At 55.1% G+C, this 19,887-nt stretch overlaps 2 protein-coding genes across 6 annotated transcripts; one reads left to right on the forward strand and one right to left on the reverse strand.

The window, feature by feature from the left end:
• Positions 1–216: 216 nt before the first annotated feature.
• On the reverse strand, positions 217–4,770 carry THYN1 (thymocyte nuclear protein 1). Its single transcript, XM_043914783.1, has 7 exons — positions 4,531–4,770; positions 3,166–3,347; positions 2,285–2,353; positions 1,878–1,970; positions 1,346–1,441; positions 945–1,095; positions 217–403 (listed from the first exon to the last, which is right to left on the reverse strand). The coding sequence occupies exons 1-7, from the start codon at positions 4,562–4,564 to the stop codon at positions 357–359; spliced, it is 672 nt and encodes a 223-aa protein (XP_043770718.1). The 5' UTR covers positions 4,565–4,770; the 3' UTR covers positions 217–356.
• Positions 4,771–4,861: 91 nt separating this feature from the next.
• Positions 4,862–19,328, forward strand: ACAD8 (acyl-CoA dehydrogenase family member 8). Of its 5 annotated transcripts, none has more exons than XM_043914732.1 (12): positions 4,929–5,067; positions 5,571–5,733; positions 8,889–8,989; positions 9,390–9,559; positions 10,111–10,220; positions 10,486–10,562; positions 10,736–10,990; positions 14,096–14,231; positions 14,313–14,410; positions 16,979–17,131; positions 17,301–17,403; positions 18,590–19,328. In XM_043914732.1, exons 3-12 carry the CDS (start codon positions 8,894–8,896, stop codon positions 18,640–18,642), a joined length of 1,251 nt encoding a protein of 416 aa, XP_043770667.1. In that variant the 5' UTR covers positions 4,929–5,067; positions 5,571–5,733; positions 8,889–8,893; the 3' UTR covers positions 18,643–19,328. The 5 variants fall into 5 exon arrangements, with proteins under 5 accessions (XP_043770658.1, XP_043770685.1, XP_043770667.1 ...); XM_043914741.1 differs by having other exon boundaries at positions 4,947–5,067; positions 5,626–5,733; XM_043914723.1 differs by lacking the exon at positions 5,571–5,733 and having other exon boundaries at positions 4,862–5,142; positions 10,853–10,990.
• Positions 19,329–19,887: the final 559 nt, after the last annotated feature.

Raw genomic sequence — 19,887 nt, forward strand, 5'->3', positions numbered from 1 at the left:
CCAGTTTCAGACAAGCACATGGCTGAGAAAGGAATTTCGGATTTATTCCAGCCTGGCAACTGGTCCTGAAACTGCTGGTTTAACCTCCGTGGGACCAGACCCTTGAGGGGCAGGCAGGGCAGGGTAGAGACAATCATGTCACCAGACTGGGCCCTGCACCCGGCCGCGGGGCTGTGAAACCTGCTCCACCCACGATGCTGACTGGAAGACACGCTCTCAACTTAAGCATGGGTGTTTATTAGAAAGGACCAGGCCCTCCGCCGCTCACAACCCAGTGTGCTCCCCGCACTCCCTCTCGTCTCGTGGTAGCTTGACTTTGGGGCAACACCTTATCCATTTCAGCAGCCGTGTCTCCACTAACTCGGTTCCTTTTCCTCCAGGCTCAGGATAAAATCAAACTCCTCTGCCGAAAAGGGCACGAAGAGGAAGAATTAGGTCTGAATCGCCTCCTGAATGGGCTTCCCAGGTGGTGCCAGTGGTAAAGAATCCCCTGCCATGCAGGAGGCATCAGAGACACGGGTTCCATCCCTGGGTCGGGAAGACCCCCTGGAGGAGGGCGTGGAGCCCACTCCAGTGTTCCTGCCTGGACAATCCCATGGACAGAGGAGCCTGGGGGGATATGGTCTGTGGAGTCGCATAGTTGGCACACGCAAAACGACTTACATGCACGCACATGCGCGCTCCTGAATGGAGCGGTCCGGCAGGCATGTCTCAGGCACGAGGCCAGCAGCCGCTCCCTCGGGAACGGGGAGGGGGTCTGGCTGCTGCCGCACCCGGCATCCTGGGCAGCCTGGGGAGCTCCTCTCGTGGGAGTTTGGGGGCAGGGCGGGGCGTGGGGAAAACACAGACTCGGCTCTTAACTGCTGTGCTAAGGTTTCACCAGCGAGTATGAGTGAATTCACAGTCGTTCTGGCGTGTGGTCCAAAGACAAGGGCCATCCTTACCTCGGGTCAGGCGCTGGACAGACAGTCTCTGGCGAGTGAAGAGAGCCATGTTTTTTAAAGGGCCGCCAGAGGCTTTGTGTGCTTCGTGATGGGCTCTGAGCTCAGCCAGGGGGATGAAACGCCTCATCATCCGCACAAACTGTACGTCCACCTATGTGGCAGCAGCACATGGGACAGAAAACGCGCCTGTGAAAGGCGTCGTCATCGTCCCCACAAACGACGTCCACCCACATGGCAGCGGTGTGTGGGGCAGAAAGCATGGCCGGCTGTGTCAGCTGGGTGTACGAGGCCCTGCGGGCAGCGCGACCTCCTGGAGCGGGGCTCCGTGCCCTGCCCTAGAGAGCCCCAGAGCCCCCGCCCCCTGTCCATCCGTGAACTAGGAGGAGGAGGAGTCACTTTACCATGGACCACTTGGGGTTGTCTTCTTTGCTGGATGAGTCATAGTGGGGACTGTTTTTCTCAAACTGTGTGTGGTCTGGGTAAGCCTCCTTCACAATCTGAAATGAGATCCGAGTCTCTGGTCATTTGTCCACTCAGCTCCACAGCCAGCCTTCAGTCCGAGTCCAGCTTCCATTTCTTGGCCTACAGTCTCACCCCATCTGTCTGCCGCAGACCAGCGCGGGCTCAGACGTCTGGGAATACTGCAGTCTGAGGCAACCCTGACGGTGGGCGCTCAACCAAGCAGAGCTTGCTGCTGGCACCAGTCCCCCCCCACCCTGCAGTCGAGTGTCTGGCTGCCGGCCTGCGTGAGTGCAGGGCCACGGTGTGGACCACAAGACGCCTGTGCCCGTGGGGCCGGGGACGCGGGCCCACCTTGCTGTAGTCCTGCCACCTACTCCTGACTGCGGCAGGGGGGTGTGGATGACCCACCTAAGCTGTGTCCCCAGACCCACATGAAGGGAGCCAGCTCAGCCCTCAGCCTGGATACCCGACCTTCATGAGGCCCGCGATGCCCGGCTCTCTGCAGTTGCTGTGGTAGAAGAAGGCCTCCTCGTCCAGCCTCATGGCCCTCAGGAAGTTCCGGGCCTGTTGCAGGAGACAAGGAACAAGTGCTGTCTTCCCACTGGCGGGAAGCACCAGCAGGCAGAAACTGAGTCTGCCTTTGTCAGCGGAGACTGTTTTCTGCAGCTTCCCCCCACTTCAGTTCCATCCTTGCCTTTTACCCAGAGGTGTATCAGGACACTGGCTGGAACACAGGCAGTTTCAAAGCTGCAGGCAGCCAGGTATTTGGGTTTGGGTTCAGGGAAAAAGCGGCCTTGGCTGAGACAGCTTCACTCCTGAGTAGGGCAGAGGGAAGCAGGCTTTACCCCCAAGCCTCACGGCCCCGCCAGCCTGCCTACCTGGTAGTTGCGAACACCGTCCCAGCACGTCGTCTGCCTGGGCTGTGCCTGGAGATCCTCGATGCTGAACTGGGCCAGAAACAAGGTCATTCAGTGAACACTTCTGGGCTGGCTGGTCAGGACGTATGGAAGCAGACACGTTCCTCCCTGTTTAGCGTGGGCACTGCCGGCAGCAGGGCCCAGGAGCCTCCGGGAAGTGCCCCATGGAGCCGTGCGTGCCAGGCATGCAGACAGCAGCCCTGTGCCACCCTGTCATCCCTCACAGTCCAGAGAATTAGCTGAGTGGGTGATTAATCTGGTAACCCAATTATCTCTATTCCACTTAAATATTATGTATCCCTCTATAGCCTCTCCAACTGTGTTGTCTCTGGGCTGTTGTGAGAACTGATTCACACTCACCCCCTGGTTACCGGCTTTTGACAGGGAGATCACCTAAGGGCACAGCGGGTGGCAAGAGAAAGGCAGCCCAAGGCCGAGTGTGGCCTGGCTTGGGGCTGGCGGACCAGCCTTCAGACCACATCCGCCCGTGCCTGACATGCAGACAGTTTCACTGGAGCTCAGCCACACCATTTGTTTACTGGAACACAGGTGGCCTGTGGCCAGTTTTTCTAGCGTCATCATTGCTTTTTTTCTTGCGTGGGCATACAGCTGACTGACTGTGGTGACAGGTGGACAGCAAAGGGACGCAGCCCACATGAATCCACTCTCCCCCAGACTCCCCTCCCATGCCGGCCGCGTGGCTTCACAGAGCGAGAGGGCAGAGGGCAGGAAATCCTGCCGGTGCTACTCCACACCACCCTCCCTGCTCCTCAGAGCTAAGAAGCAGGTGATGGGCCCCGTGGCGTCCCCTGTGCACCATGGAGACGGGCGCGGGACCGCACCTTCACATCCACGCCTTTTTCCAGTCGGCTTTCTGGCTCTGACTTCATCAGCCAGTAGCTGCTGAGGGTCTCCCCACCATCTTCAGAGGCTGGAGTCTTCTGGAGGCTGGAGTTCTCCACTTGGGCTGATGCCCCCCCTAGGTTCTTAGTTTTGGTGCGTTTTCCTTCTGGCCCCTTCATGTCTGCAATAGAAGCAAAAAGAAGGGAACTTTCTTACTTGCTGAGAAAGTTCTGATGCAGGAAAAACAGCTGCTATGGAGTCAGAGCTTCCCAGGTGGCACTAGTCTTAAAGAACCCACCTGCCAACACAGGAAACTTAGAGATAGGGGGTTCAGTCCCCGGGGTTGGGAAGATCCCCTGGAGGAGGGCATGGCAACCCACTCGAGCATCCTTGCCTGGAGAATCCCATGGACAGAGGAACCTGGCGGGCTACAGTCCGTGGGGGGTCACAAAATCTGAAGCAACTGAGCACAAGCACAATACAAATAGTGGGCTGAGGCACTGCCTGCGTCATCATCAGTGTTCAGGAACATGAGCTTCTGTGTCACCTCAGACTCCTTCCTTGCTCACTGTGCTCTGAGCCTGCCTCCTTTCCACTCGAAGATGCTCAGAGAAGCTGGATAAAACCGCCACTGAGGAGTTTGCAGACATGGTCAGGACTCAGTTTTGTCCTCCAGTGAGGGAAATGTGCCTGAAGCAGAGTGGGTACCTGGTAACTAAGAGCTGTTAAGTTTTTACCTGTGTTCCGTGGTCACGCTCAACCTAAGGCAGGCAGTCCACACCATCCACCTGGAGGGTATGCGCCAGATCATACACCAGCCTGCCACGCTGGCCTGAACACACCTGACCCTCCTGCACGGCCTCTGAACTAAGTGGAAGCTCCGACGTGAGCCATCCTGACGGCCGTCTAACACGCGGCACCCTCCTGGTGTGCCGGTCGTCCCCCTGGACAGTGATCGGGACACTAAATAAACACCGCGTGCGCTGATAAGCAACAACCCGGAACCCTCGTCCGTCTCCAGCAAGCACTTCCTCTGCCTCTGAGTGCTCTGCTGCTGCTGCTCTTCCACTGAATGCCCCTCACCCTGTGAACACGAGAGACGCCCCGCTCTCCTACCCATCTTCCACGCTAGACTCAAAGCCCCCGGCCCCCCGACCTCTTCCCTTCCGCGTGTGGCTCCCCTTGGAGTGGGGGCCGCGCGCGCCGGCCCTCGTCCCAGCGCCTTCCCCGGAGAGTCAGCGCTCGGACGGACGAGCGGCAGAGAAGGACCCAGGACAGAAGCCTGGGGGCGGTTCGGAGCCCGGGATCACAGAACCAGCCTCCCGACTTCTCCCCGCGCGCGCTGAGCGGCCCGGCGCGCTCACCCGGCCCCGCCGGCCTCCTCCGGGCTCGCGGCATGCTGTCCCGCGGGTCGGGACGGCCGCCGCCTCGGGCGCTCGCTGGACCCCCCGCGGCGACCAGCGAAGCCTCTGCACCCCGCGAAGCCCCCAGCGCGCGCCTCTGGTGCTCTCCTCTCTCCGTCAGCGCCGCGCGCTCGGGGCCGACCCTCGCGATCCCCGCCGGCGCCCCGCGGCGCTCTCCAGTCTTGGCTCACGCACCGCGGCCCGCGGGCCTCTGGGAATTGTAGTTCCGGCTCCTACCGCAGGCGCCCCGAGCGCGCCCTCGGGGGCCGCGGCGCGCACTACAGTTCCCGGCGTGCAGTGCGGCGTGGCCCCCGCGGCCCGTCGGCCTCCCGAGGTCGCGGGCGCTCAGACCGCGGGCGGAGCTGCGGGGAGAGGAGCTAGCAGAGGTGATGCTGCGAGGAACCTGCCAGCGCACCGGGGCGTGGCTGAGGGGGCTGCGCCGCGGGCCCCGGGGCCCCGCCGAGAGCGCCCGGAGGGGCGTCGTCTCCTGCATCGACCGTAAGGCCCGCCGGTGGCAGGCTCCGTCCAGTTGGCCGGGCCGCCCCCGGCTCCGCATAGGCGCGTGCGGAGCAGGTGGGGCGCGCGGGCGGGCGGGGGGCCCACGGCGGGCTCGGCCGGGTCCGAGCGGGGGTTCCCTTCTCTCCCAGCGCTCGGAGTTGCCTTGTTACCTCTGCTTGCTGATAAGGGCGGGCTTCGCCGCGGAGACTCGTGAGCTTTGCTGTTATTAATCATAAACTTACTCAGGTGGTAAAGAGTCTGCCTACAATGCGGGAGACCCGGGTTCAGTCCCTGGGTCGGGAAGATCCCCTGGAGAAGGAAATGGCAACCCACTCCAGTACTCTTGCCTGGAAAATCCCATAGTCAGAGGAGCGTGGTAGGCTACAGTCCATGGGGTCGCAGAGTCGGACACGACTGAGTGACTTCACTTTCTTTCACTTTATGTATCATTTGACAGATGGAGAAATTTGTTTTGGGTCTAGTGCAGCCCTCTTGTTTTACAGTGGGGAACCTGAGACAGAGAGAAGCCTTCCCTCCTGAGAGCTGTGTGATTAATAGTTGCAGACCCAGAGCTTGAACTGCCTGGTTGCTCGTCCATTGCAGTTTGCTGGAGCTTCCCACGTGCTCTCGGCTCCAGGATTCGCAGAACTGTTGAGATCTGATTAGGTGTGTGCTTTGGATGCATTCAGAGTTTCCTGTGTTCAGTTTTTTGGCCTCTTGTTTACCCTTGAACTACTGTACAGTCAAGAGTTTCCTCCTCTAATGTGGGCTCTTGTTCTGTTTAGCTTTACTACTTCTGTGTGTATTTGTGTATGTATATCTTTGTGTGTATGTGCTGGCTTCTTGAATCTGCCAATAGCTCCAGCAAACTTAATGTGGCCTGGTTTTTGTTGTGTTTTTTTCGCTCATGTTTTCTGGAAACTGGGGTATTTATACTCAGTAATATTGAGTATACTCATACAGTATACTCATGCTTTCTTGTGTATTATTTACTTTTTAACTTGACTTTTTGCTTGTTTACTCCAGCGGGTGTTCTCCTGTTGTTGTTGTTGCTGTTCAGTCGTGTCCGACTCTTTGCGACCCCATGGACCGCAGCACACAGGCCTCCCTGTCCATCACCAACTCCTGGAGTTTCCTCAAACTCATGTCCATCGAGTCAGTGATGCCATCCGACCATCTCATCCTCTGTCTGTCCCCTTCTCCTCCTGCCTTCAGTCTTTCCCAGCATCAAGGTCTTTTCTAATGAGTCAGCTGTTTGCATCAGGTGGCCAAAGTATTGGAGCTCCTTTGTTGGCATTCCATTCTCTAGAAATGACTGTTACTGATCTTAAATAAATATGTGACCATGCTGTATCTATGCAAGCACCCTCAGAGACACTGTAGGTTTGGTTCACTGTAGTCTGTGACATGTGCAGCAGCATCGGGTCTAAGAAAACAGCATTCACACCTTAATTTTAAAACACTGCATTGCTAACAAAAAACAAGGCTAACCATCATTTGACAATGCAGGGTTGCTGCAGACCTTTGATTGGTTAAAAAAAAAACAAACAGATTCTGCAGAGTGAAGTGAAGGACAGTAAAACGACGTGTGCCTTTATGTCTGACTTGTCTGAATTTGTTCCCTGTTAATTTACTTTGGATGCAGTTTCAGTTGAGTTCAGTCGCTTTCTTTGTGACCCCATGAACCGCAGCATGCCAGGCCTCCCTGTCCATCACCAACTCCCAGAGTCCCCCCAAACCCATGTCCATCGAGTCGGTGATGCCATCCAACCATCTCATCCTCTGTCGTCCCCTTCTCCTCCCACCTTCAATCTTTCCCAGCATCAGAGTCTTTTCCAATGAGTCAACTCTTCGCATCAGGTGGCCAAAGTATTGGAGTTTCAGCTTCAGCATCAGTCCTTCCAGTGAACACCCAGGACTGATCTCCTGTAGGATGGACTGGTTGGATCTCCTTGCAGTTTAGATGTACTTAAACCTTTTATACCTTGAACTACTTGTTTGAATCTGTCGATACTAATAATAGCGTCTGTAAACATGTGTTGAGCTGTTGCTCAGACTGAAGTTCTGAAGTGCATATACACTCAGGTGTTTGTTTCCTTAGCACTTACGACATCCTGCCCCAGCACTGCCCCGTGGTAGACCTTTGGTCCGAATTCTTTTGTGAGTGGAAAATGGCCTGAGTCCTGAGTAGGGAACCGTGAAGTGTTTATCCCTGACCATACTTCTGAGCGCACCACCCAATGTAGTTTTCTGCCTTGGACTTCTCAAGAGAACGCCACCTTTAATCTTCACAACTCCCATCTTAATGAGAGTCCGGGTGGGGACACACAGCTCTCTCCTGGCTCACGGGCAGCTGCTCCCGAGGCCCGGGTTCGCCCGGGTTCTCTGAGAGAATGGCTGCGGGGCAATCAGGCACCGAAAGGGGTTGTCCCCTGAGACTCCGCACCTCCTGTGCTCTGGACCGTCCCCCCAGGACCTTGTTTAATGTTTAACCTGGAAGGGTGTAGTCTTAGGAGGTCACACGGAGCCCGCACCTTCCACTTTGCCCTTGACATTTTCACAGCCACTGCTATGCCTCCCGCAGTAAGAGACACTCCTTGATGCTTCTTAGCACATCTGAGGCAGGGGGTCCTTTCCAAGGGGCAGCACCAAGATATAAAGGAGAAATAACTGTGATTCGCCCTGTGAAGGTTGCTGACCATTCTGTGGTGTGGCTCCCAGGATTCATGGTCCTGTCTACATGCTCTACACCATTCCCAACAGGTTGTGGTCTTCTCACAGGAGCTTTGCTTAGGTTCTTTGCTTTTAGCTTCCGGCCTGCCCTTAGCAGAACGTGTCACCTTGCAAAACGGGGAAAATGGTAAAGGTTTCAGGCCCTGGCTGTTGGGCCTGTTGCTCTGTTTCACAGCTCAGTCCTGTCCTGCATTCACACTGTGCAGTGTTTGGGGGTAAAAAAGAAACGTACAAAATGAGCGGTGTTCACGTCATTCGGAGAGCTGGCTATTTAGAGAAAAGCTGTGAAGTGGTGACACTGAACTGGGTGGTCAGGGTGTCAGGCTGATGCAGGGATCTTTCTCCTAAAAAGTGTCACCTGTCGTGAGATACTGGAGTAGTAGTATCTCTTTCAAAACATTTATGGTTCTAGAAAAACTTATCCTGTTGGAGCTGGACTGATAGTATCGCTCAGTCAGTTCCTTAGCTTTTAAGTAGCTTCAAGCTGGAAGTGAAGGAATTACCCAAAGCACTAATAGTCGGGGAGGAAAATACTCTAAAACTTCTGAATGTACTTGGTGAAGACAGATTTAGGGGGCCCTTGGCCTTGTTCTCAGCGCGGGAAGACTCAGCATCCCTGTTAATCCGTGACTGTCAAATGCACAGCTTTGCTGCAGGACGTTTATCCTCAGTGTGGAAAGTAAGCCAGAGTGCACCTATTTTCCTTTCCTGATTGAGCACAATGACTCGGTTGACACATATAGACAGATATGCACAGATTCTGATACAGAAAAGGTAGGGCATCCTAAAGGAAAAAAAAATGTTTTACCATAATATGAGGGTCAGTGTGTATTATTTTTTTAATGTGGTTTTACAAGGAGGAAAGGAGAAAGATGAGTAATGGAAGAAGTAGTAACAGGGTGGAAGAAGTCAGCTAGTGTGTTTGGGAGCACCGAAGGGAGGTGCGGGTTCACAGGGGCGTGCGGCGGAGCTCCATGCGGGGGTGCTCTCGAAGGTCCTCTGCCCGCCACGCTGCATGGGGCTTCTGGCCTGCTGTCCTCTCCCCTGAGCCCCGATCCAGTTCTGAGTGAATGCTGCCTTGCCCACAGCTTCCATGGGACTAAATGAAGAGCAGAAAGAGTTCCAGAAAGTGGCCTTCAACTTTGCTGCCCGCGAGATGGCGCCGCACATGGCAGAGTGGGACCAGAAGGTGCGGGTGTTCAGCTGCACGATGAGCCCGCCTCCTCCCGAGCGCCCAGCTTGTTCAGTGTCTGTTCTGCTCTGAAAACTCACAGCAAATGCGAGTGCCTGTAGGGGCGCGAGTCCTCCTCCTGCAGATAGCACTGTTTTAATTCATAGATGAAAATTAAGATTTGGGCACTCTTGAAATCCAGACAGTACTGGAATGATAGAAAGGAATTTGAGTGCCAGAAAGCAGTCCTCGTAGAATGCATTTTAACTGGTACCACTGTGTGGGTAACAAAAGCAGCACTGAGTTGAGGGGCTCCGTCCCCTTGCCTGAGTGCACACTTCTGGGTCCCTCCTCACGCCCTCTGAAGAGAAGCCCGCCTGTGAGTCCCTCTCTGATGACCCTGCCCTTTTGTCCACAGGAGCTGTTCCCTGTGGACATGATGCGGAAGGCAGCGCAGCTGGGCTTCGGGGGGGTGTATGTTCGGACAGACGTCGGAGGGGCGGGCCTCTCGCGGCTGGACACCTCCGTCATCTTTGAAGCCTTGGCCACGGGCTGCACCAGCACCACGGCCTACATGAGCATCCACAAGTGAGTGCCCGGCCCGGCGGGCGCAGCGCATGCTCGCATGGGTCGGCAGGCACCTTCTTTGTGAATGGGAGAGGGTTTTGCTGTGTAGGTTGCCTGTCCCTGAGGAGCCAGACTGTTAGCAGTTCACACGAGGTCTGCAGCTGCCTCTTGTGCCCGAATCTGTTATCTTGTGTGTTGCTTAGAGAATGCTGCCCTTCTCCCAGGTGCCAGCTGACCTGGTTCCAGACAAGAGTTCTGCATTAGGGAAGGGCCTCCCTTCCCTTTCCCTCAACCCAGAGATGGAGCCTCCACTAATTTGGGAGAGTACATAGGACGGCTTGGTTTTTGAAGGAGCTCTGTTAACCTAACTGGAGATAGTGTGGCCAGCACCCAGGTGACCTTGGCCCTGGGTCCCTCTGGGTACTGTGTTCCCCGACTATGTGCTAATCCAGGCCTTTGCTTGAAAGGCCTGAGCCTTCTCAGCTGTGGCTTCTCCCCTCTGCGCGTGCCCTCCCCCTCAGACTGCCTTTCCCTTCTGTCTGTCTCTGTCCTCGCCTCCTGGGTGCGCTCAGCATGTGTGTCTGGATGATCGACCGCTTCGGGAGTGAGGAGCAGCGGCAGCGGCTATGCCCGCCGCTCTGCGCCATGGAGAAGTTCGCCTCCTACTGCCTCACCGAGCCAGGTGGGTGTGCCTGCCCGCCCCCCTCCCGGCTCATGTCTCTATCCCGAATGAGAGATCTCATAAGCTCGCAGGTCACAAGGCTCGGGGCTCCCTGGGGCGGGGGGGACGGCGGGGTGGGGGGGGCTCTCCCTGAGCATGGAGCGCTTCTCCAGGCCTGGATCGAAGGCGTCTGTCATTAGGGGCGGTCTCTCGGGAGCTGGGGCCTCACTGGCTCCCTCCCTTCCCCAGCACCCCCACCTCTCAGCTCCCCTTCGTCCTGCCCTAGGGAGTGGGAGCGACGCCGCCTCCCTCGTGACCTCTGCCGTGCGACGACAGGATCATTACATCCTCAATGGCTCCAAGGTACACAGCCAGCGACCACGGCCCTCCCAGGCAGGCTGGCAGCCCTTCCCCTTGCCACCCACCCGGCCCATGTGTCTGCAAGTGAACCTTCCCGAAAACAGCATGTGGGGCGAGGACCTCAGACCTATTTCCCTGTGTTCACCATCGCTGTTTCTCCTCTGGTCTGAGCCCAGTTAGGCCCGTCCTGTATCCATACTTTCTGTGGCCTGGGTGCAGCGTCCTGGGACCCCTTCCCACTGCCCCTCACCTCCCACTGCCCCATCAACGGGGGACCCACTGCGACTCCTCAGGCCTTCATCAGTGGTGGTGGCGAAGCTGACATCTACGTAGTGATGTGCCGCACAGGAGGGCCGGGCCCCAGAGGCATCTCCTGCGTAGTGGTGGAAAAGGGGACCCCTGGCCTCAGCTTCGGCAAGAAGGAGAAAAAGGTGAGTGCGGTTGGACAGGGCGCGTCAGGCAGGAGCCCCACCCCAGCTCAGCAAGTGGGTCGCCCTGGCGCCCCGGCCTTGTAGGCTGTTGCTTCAGCAAGGGTTTCGACAGCGCGGGGAGCTGGGGGCGGGCCTCACTGCATCGCATGGCGCCCGCGTTTGCCAGTGGCTTACATCAGCAGAGATATGAGAAATCTCCACTGGCTCCCGCTGCCACTTCTGGCCTGTATTTCTTACTTCCTACCTCTCCGCCCCCTTGTTACCCAGGAAGATATGCTGACAGGAGACTAGAGGTCTTGGGAGTGAAATGCTCTTGGCCCACTTTTCTTCTTTAGCTCAGCAGAGCTCAGGGGAGGTAACCGTGGGTCCCTCAGGAACGTAAGAGGAGAGTGTTTCCCTAGGCCTCGAGAAGATATCTCCAGGATGGACAGATCCCACAGCCAGGCCCTGAGCTGTAGACCTGTGGTTACCTCACTGCCCTTGGTCCTGAGCTGGGGTCTGCTCAGGTGGGCCGGCCTGGCGAGTCCTCGGCTCCAGCAGGTGCCCTTAGAGTTGGGGCTGGGGAGCAGTCCGCGAGGAGATGGCCCCACGTCTGCCTCTCATCACCTCTGCTGGCTCCCCAGGCCCCCCACGCCCCTCCATGCCCTTCCTGATCCTGACTCTCTGCAGCTGCCAGGGCTTGAGACGCTCAGCGCCCCCTCCCTCGTGCAGCAAAGCTGGACCCTCTCAACACCGAATGTGCAAAGCCTTATGCTCTCTCCTGCCTGCGATTGTAAGACACGGGGCCTCTTACCTTTGTAAACGCTGAGCTATGTGCATGCGGCATGGGAGACGGGTGGGATGTCTGTCTGGTTTTGAGACGGACAGACACGGAGTCTGACATGTTGTATTATAGAACCAGGTTATACTGATTCTGGTGTTTGTGCTCATAAAGCTAGTGTTGGCTGATTCAACACATTTGTATTTCTGGTATCTGTTGGCAGTATTACCAAAGCTAGCTAGCTTGGGGCTTGGGAAAAAATTGTAAATAAATTCCGTATACAAAAAGTTTCTCTTTTTCTCCTTATGCTCTGTGCTTCTCTCACTTTCAAGCATACATTATTGTCTTTTTTTGGTTTTCTTCTTGATTATTAGTTGTGCTTTGCGTATCTCTTGACAAATGGGAAATTCAGAAGGCCGTCTCATTGGTTCAGCAGCTAGCAGGTGTCTGCTGCCAGGTACCTGGACAGAGCAGAGCACCAGACCGGCGCGCTGGGCTGCCTGTGAGCAGCAGGCGGGCCAGCGGACTCGCGGATAAATGCAGTGCCTCCTGTCAGCGTGAGGGAAGGGAGCAAGCCCGGGCGTGATGCGGGCAGAGGAGAGCTGCTTGGTGTAGGGACAGCGTGGCCCTCTGAAGATAAGGTATCACCTGATGCAATCTGCCAGTTCAGGAGCCTGCTGCCAGCCAGCCATGAGGAGGGCTCTGGGCAGAGGCAGCAGTGGTTGCGAAGGGCCTGATGTGGAAACAAAATTAGTGTGTTTGAAGAAGCCAGAATTTCTCAGTGTGGCCGGAGCGTCATGAGCAGAAGTCTCCGTGTGGGGTGAGGTCAGAGAGCTTGCAGGCCAGGCAAGGGGTTACCTGCCGACCCCCTCGCTTGATCTGGCTGCTCTGGTGGCCTGAGCAGCTGGCTTTCCCCACCCCCTCCCGTCTTTCCTGCAAGCACATGCTTCCACTTGGTGTACTGAGCGCCTTCTGTAGCTGAGAACTTGAAACAGAAAAGGAGTGAGGAATTGCTTTAGGTTGGATTTAGTTGTCAAAAGATTTTGTATGGAATAATGGTTTTCTCGCCGGACGGGTATCGGGGAGGACTCCTCGATGGCAATGGGAAGGTGGTCTTTGGAATGAAAGACAGACAGGAAGGGACTCCTTGTTCTGGGCTGGGACTGGGGAGTATCTGTTCTTTCTGGTTGCAGCTTCTCAGGGACTCTGGGCGGTGAGGAGCGGGCTTCTCTGCCCTGGGGAGGAGGGAGACGTTTTCACCGGAAGGGGCTGGGAGGTGGCGGCCATGTGTCTGTGGTTCTGTTACAACTCAGTGTTAAGGTCGCGGAGCTGCCCTATCCAGGGGTGTGTATCCTGCACGGGAGGTGAGTGCCCAGGGAGACCCCTGGCCAGGGTGGGAGGGTTCAGACTCGGGGTCTGGAAGACAAGAGGTCAGGGCCGGCCCTGCTGGCCAGAGCGGCCTTGGGAGGCTCCACGGGGAGGTGGGGGTGGGGGGTGTTCCCAGGGAGGGGCAGAGGCAGCAGAAGGTCAGTGTGGGAGGCCCTGAAGGGGGCGGGATAGGAGAGAGGGGCTGAGCCGGGGTTGGACAGAGGCCTCAGAGGACAGGCCGTGGGCGGGGGCCGCTTCCCAGGCAGGGCACCCTCAAGGGGGTGGGGGGGGGGGAGGGCTGCCAGCCCCTGGGCCGGGGGCTTGTCTGGCCCTGTGCCCACAGGATCTGACAGCGTGGGTCTTCTGGAGCGGCGAGGAAGGAGGCCAGTCTATGTCTGTGGGGCACCTAAATCGGCTCTTCGTGAGGAAGGGGGCTCTGCCGGCCTCCTGGTGAAGCTGCCCCAGAAGGCACGCGGGCCGCCAGCCGGCTAGTTACAGGGCATGGGCTGCGTCCTAGGGGTGGAGAACTGTCCCTGGGCTCGAGACTGACATACTGAGGGGGTGTCTTGCTAAACCAGCTCCCTAGGAAAAGCAGAGACCAGGAAGTCCTCCTGTGCAGCCTTTGTCGGTGTCTGTGGTGTGAATGCTCCCACTTCCGGCCGCCGGCGTGACGCCGCCGGAAGCCCCGCGGGGGCCAGGTGCGTGACTGGCTTCCGCGCTCTGGAGCCGGTCCCGCGGCAGGCTGGTGTGGTGAGCGGATGCCCGGAAGTAGGTGTTCTCGATATGTTTAAACGTGCTGAAAGGGAAGTCTGTCAGAGCTGACATATTGAGGAGTGGCCTTCCCGTTTCTCCTCAGCTGAGTTCTTGGGAGCCTGAGTCCCGGGACCGTAGAGCGCCCATCTCGGGCCCGAGTGGACAGCGGACGCCGCGCCGCGTGGTGACTGCCGGGCCGCCACACAGCCCCTGATTTTTGCCAGGTGGGGTGGAACTCACAGCCGACCCGAGCGGTGATCTTTGAAGACTGTGCCGTCCCGGTGGCCAACAGGATCGGGGAAGAGGGCCAGGGCTTCCTCATCGCCATGAAGGGCCTGAATGGCGGGAGGATCAATGTCGGTGAGGACCGAAGGGGCTGGGGGTGGGGGGCAGGCGCGACGGCCCCCAACTCACTGGCCGCCTTGGTCCCCTCCCTCCCAGCCTCCTGCTCCCTGGGAGCCGCTCACGCCTCGGTCGTCCTCGCTCGAGACTACCTCAAGGTCCGGAAGCAGTTTGGAGAGCCTCTGGCCAATAACCAGGTAACTCTCCACCCCTTCATTTGCTCTTGTCTCCAGAGCATCTTCTGGAACAGTGGGGCCCTAATGTCTCTTACTGGTTTTACCCTCATTGCAGCCAGAACTTCTGCTTTTTTTCTTTCCAGTTTATAATAATTTTTATTTATAGTCACAGGAAGAGTCCTGATGTGTTACATGGCAAGAGAAACATGATATTTTAGGAGCGTGTGCTATTTTGTTTATGAAATACATAAATACATTTAAACACTAATAAAACGTTTTCAAAGATAGGTCTGAAAATGCAAAAAGTAGTTATTTCAGGGGAGCGGGATTGGAGTGTTTGTGACCCAGTTTTTCATTCTTTTTTCTTTATTGAAGTAACACTGGTTTACAACATCTTTAAGGTTTCCTGCATACATTGTAATTGGACTTCTTTTCCACTATAGCAAGCTCACCACCAGAAGTCTGATTCCTTCCATCACCGTTCAGCTGACCCCCTTTACCCGTTTCATCGTCCTGCCCTCTTCTTCTGGTAACCCCCAGTCTGTTCTCTGTATCTGTGAGGTGGTTTTGTGTTTTCATTTACTGTGTGTTTTTTAGATTCTTCGTGTGAGTGAAATCATACAGTATTTGTCTTTTTCTGTCTGACTTCACTTAACGTAACACTCTAGGTCCATCCATGTTGGCACAAATGGCAGAATTCCATTCTTTTTATGGCTAAGTAGTAGTCCATCGTTGGAGAAGGCAATGGCACCCCACTCCAGTACTCTTGCCTGGAAAATCCCATGGACAGAGGAGCCTGGTGGGCTGCAGTCCATGGGGTCGCTACAAGTCAGACATGACTGAGCGATGTCACTTTCACTTTTCACTTTCATGCATTGGAGGAGGAAATGGCAACCCACTCCAGTATTCTTGCCTGGAGAATCCCAGGGACGGGGGAGACTGGTGGGCTGCAGTATGGGGTCGCACAGAGTCGGACACAACTGAAGCGACTTAGCAGCAGCAGCAGCAGTAGTCCATCGTATGCATATGTTCCATCTTCTTTGTCCTTTTCTCTTGTTGGACACTTAGGTTGCTTCCATATTTTAGCTATTGCAAATGCTGCAGTGAACTTGAGGACGCATGTATCTTTTTGATTTAGTGTTTTCATATTTTTTGGGAAAAATACCATAAGTGGAATAGCTGGATCATGGGATAGTTCTATTCAGCTCTTAGCTTGTTGAGGTCCCTTTGTAGGTTATGGTCTTTTTTCTGACTGACTTTAAGGTTCTTTGTCATTGACGTTGGACAGGTTTAATATATGTCTGGGAGAAGGTCTTTTTGCCTTGAGGTAATCAGGTGTTCTCTTAGCCTTGTGGACATTTATATCCTGTTCCTTCCCCAGGTTTGGGACTTTCTCAGCTTTCTGTAAATGAGCTCTGTACCCCCGTCCCCTGTGTTCTCCTTCTGGGATGCTTACCATCCTTACACTGCTCTTTCTGGTGGAGTGGGATAGCTCTGATAGGGTTGATTTTGTTTTAATCTTAGCTCTCTTCTACCTGAATCATTTCCAGGTTTCTGTCTTCAGGTTCTGTAATTATATGGTCTGCTATATTTGCATAGCTTTCTAATGCACTCCGCATTACGTATATTGAGTTCTTTAGCTCCAGGATTTTGGTTTGATTCTTTCTTGGAATGTCAGTATCTTTGGCAAAATATTCCTTCTGTTCATTACTTTTATTCCTGAGTTATCTCGTAGCTCATTGAATTTCCTCATGCTGGCTCTTTTGAATTCTCCACCAGTTAGAGCCAGTATTCATGACTGGTTTGGTTTCTGGAGAATTGTCATCTTTTTGTGATAGCCTGTGTTCCTGGTGAGTTACTCCTCTTCAGCTGGCTCATTTGAAGTAGCCAGTCTGTTCTCAGGTAAAGCTTTTTTCTGCCTGATTCTAACAACCCCACAGGTTGGAAGTTAGAGGCTTTTCTTCTGGTTTCCAGCAGGTGGTTCTGCAGCGCGGGCTTTGATTTCTCTTGCCTGCGTGGCCTCTCCCTGAGGTGTTGCCTGGGCTCCTTGCTGCTCCCTGTGCCCAGGCTTCTGGCTACGGCTGGTATCCCGCTGGAGGCACCCAGATGGTGGGTTCCTCCGCCTTGTCCAGGATCGCCTGGGGTAGTGGAGCGGGGGTGGAGCTGGGGTCTCGAGTACCTCACCTGTCTTGACTTGCTGGGTCCTGGGCACTCCTGTGGGCTCAGCTTCCGGGCCAGGGGCCGAGGTCTGGGGTCTCAGGTCCTCGGGTCCTGCTTCTCCAGGTCGCAGCCCACCACCATGAGGTGCAGAGGTGTGGGCCACCAGGGCACCCTGGTGTGCTGGGCAGAGGAACTTGTGTGGAGCTGTGGGCACTTTACTGGCTGTAGGTTGAAGGGGTGGACAGAGGGGGCATCTCCCTGAGGAGCTGGTACCTGCAGTGCAGGAGTGGAGTGGACTTGGAGCTTACCAGGCACGTTCCTGGTGGGGCCCAGGCCCTGTGGCCCCGAGGCCTGTCCTTGGCGGGGGCTCTCGGGGCCCCGGGCAGTGCTGAGCGTCTGTGTGTGTGGTTCTCTTGCCTCTCGCTGCAGTACCTGCAGTTCCAGCTGGCCGAGATGGCGGCCAGGCTGGTGGCCTCACGGCTGATGATCCGCACTGCGGCCGTGGCTCTGCAGGAGGAGCGGGAGGATGCGGTAGTCCTGTGCTCCATGGCCAAACTCTTCGCTACGGACGAATGCTTTGCAGTGAGTGCTGGTGCTGTAGCTCTCCTGGGCGCCCAGGATGTGGTGGGCCTTCTGTTCGCTCCTGGGGTGCTACTTGAGGCACCAGTTACTCAGGAGAGGCCCACGTGGGCGCTCCTGGGGAGGAGCGCATTCCTGGGACCCAAGGTTCCTCACCCCCATCTCCCTGTAGATCTGCAACCAGGCCCTGCAGATGCACGGCGGCTATGGCTACCTGAAGGACTATGCCGTCCAGCAGTACGTGCGGGACTCCCGGGTCCATCAGATCCTTGAAGGTAAAGGCACCCAAGATGGCTTCCTCCCTGTCATAGCATTCAGCCCGGCATCTGTCCCCGTGCTGCCTGGGTCCCGCCTCCCCTCCTCCCTCCTGGCCCCTGTGGAGGGGAGGGCACTGGCCTGGGGATCAGGAAGTTCTGCTCTATCCCCTCTCAGGTCACCCTCCCCCCCCTCTTGGCCTTTGTCAGTTTATTTATTTGTTTGTTTGTTTGTTTGTTTATTATTTTTGTTTGCGCTGGGTCTTTGTTGCTGCCCAAGTTTTCTCTAGTTGCAGCGAGCAGGGGCTACTCTTCTTTGCCATGCGCCGGCTTCTCATGGCAGCAGCTTCTTTTATTGCAGAGCACGGGCTTCAATCATTGCAGCACATGGGCTCAGTGGCCGTGGCTCCCAGGTTCTAGAGCGCAGACTCGGCGGCCATGGCTCCTGGGTTCTAGGGCAGGCTCGGCAGCCATGACTCCCAGGTTCTAGAGCGCAGGCTCGGTAGCCATGGCTCCCAGGTTTTAGAGTGCAGACTCAGTGGCCATGGCTGCCAGGTTCTAGGGCACAGGCTCGGCGGCCATGACGCCCAGGTTCTAGAGCACAGGCTCAGCAGCTGTGGCTTCTGGGTTCTAGAGCGCGGGCTCAGTAGCCGTGACTCCCAGGTTCTAGAGCACAGACTTGGTGGCTGTGGCTCCCAGGTTCTAGAGCATTTTTTGCATCAGAAAGAATGTAAAGATGAAGCAAGCAACTCATCTCCTCCCCCCAGCAACTGATTCCACCCCTTTTCAGGGAAAATGTTTTTGTTCTTTTAAAATTCAGTTTTCTGATTACCAACGATGTTGGCGTATTTATCGTTGAAAAATTACAAAACACAAGAAAAGTTTAAAAAGATCATTCAGGTTTTGACATCTGAATTAATATTTTGGGTTCCTTTTATAGTTTAGACCAAAAATACAGTTTTTGGACTTTTTCTGTGCTTGTAGATACACTTTTAAAGAATAGAATTATATTGCGTGTATGTTCTGCTGTTTTATTTTGCTTTTTACCTAATAAAAGCATTTTTACCATCAGGAGAGGTTTTTCACAGGTTAATTTTTTCTTCTTGCTGACACCTGTCGAGATGAAAAGCACTGCTGTTTACAGTCCTGGTCAGACTGGTCAGAGCCTCGCTGACCCTAGGCCTGGCCCGCCCTCTCCCTCTCGCAGGCAGCAACGAAGTGATGCGGATACTGATCTCGAGGAGCCTGCTACAGGAGTAGCCCGCCCCAGGCTCTGACGGCAGGTCAGTGGTGGGTGGCCCCCATGGAGGCACGGTGACGAGTGAGTCGGGCTGCTGGAAGGGCTGACATCTCCACTGCGGCTTCACAACATCAGCTGAAAGACGGCAGGGCCTCCAGACTGGAGCTCTGGAGAGGACATGCCGCCTAGTCTTCCTGGCGCTCAGGGTGGCGGGGAGCTCCTTACCTGGCCCACAGAGTCCTGGCATGCCTGCATTCTGCTGGTTGCCTGGATCCGTCCCGAGGGCCCTGGACGCCCCGAGGAGGGCTTCCCAACTGCAGCAGAGGCGTGGGAAAGGAGTGGGGCAGAGATGATTCCTATCAGTTCTGCTCCGCCTGCCCCCTGAGGACGAGACCGTCCCTGTGGCCACCCTCGAGCGGCTCCTCTGAATGCAAGTCACGATGAGAGGGATGTGCGAGGCCTCTTCCCATGCCACAAGTGGGGTGCACCTGCACCTCCGCCACTCAAGTGTCATGGGCTCAGGTGGTCTGGGACAGGTTGTTTAGAAGCACGTGGTCTGGGAATGGTCCTCAAAGCTCCTATGACCTTTCCTGATAAATGCTTTGAGTATGTTTCTTTTCTGAGCTTTTGTTTCTCATTTTCGCTCTTCTTTTTAAATGTTTTTAATCACTACATTGATAAATAAAATCTACCACTGTCTACCTTTTCTGGGTCTGTTGGTTTTTTTCTTTCAAACAAATCCTTTACAACTATTTTTTATAATTTTATTATTATATTATATTATATTATATTGTTGTTGTAATTAAACGTTTATTTAGACTTGGGGATTATAAACAAAAATATTTCTTGACCAAGTTGACTTTTTAAAAATAGGTTACTTGGGACTTCCCTGGTGGTCCAGTGGCTAAGCCTATCTGCTCCCAGTGCAGGGGCCCTGGTTTCGATCCCTGGTCAGGGAACTAGGTCCCACATGCTCCAGCTAAAGAGCCTGCATGCCATACCTAGGACCAGGTGCAGCCAAATAAATATTTAAAAACAAAAAACTTCAATAAAAGGTCCATTAAATTTCTAATCGCTTTGTAAATTAAGTACTGTTTATGATTTATGACAGCAGATTTAAATTCCTAAAGATGTAGACATTTAGAGAATGCTGTTACAAATGATTATCACATTAATTCATCTCATCACTACAGAAAAAAATATCCAGAATATTTTTTAACTGCATGTCAGCATTTCGAGAAACCAATATATGCACCGTTAGCTAC

Source organism: Cervus elaphus, chromosome 1 (assembly GCF_910594005.1).
Source record: "Cervus elaphus chromosome 1, mCerEla1.1, whole genome shotgun sequence".
NCBI classification, from domain to species: Eukaryota; Metazoa; Chordata; class Mammalia; order Artiodactyla; family Cervidae; genus Cervus; species Cervus elaphus.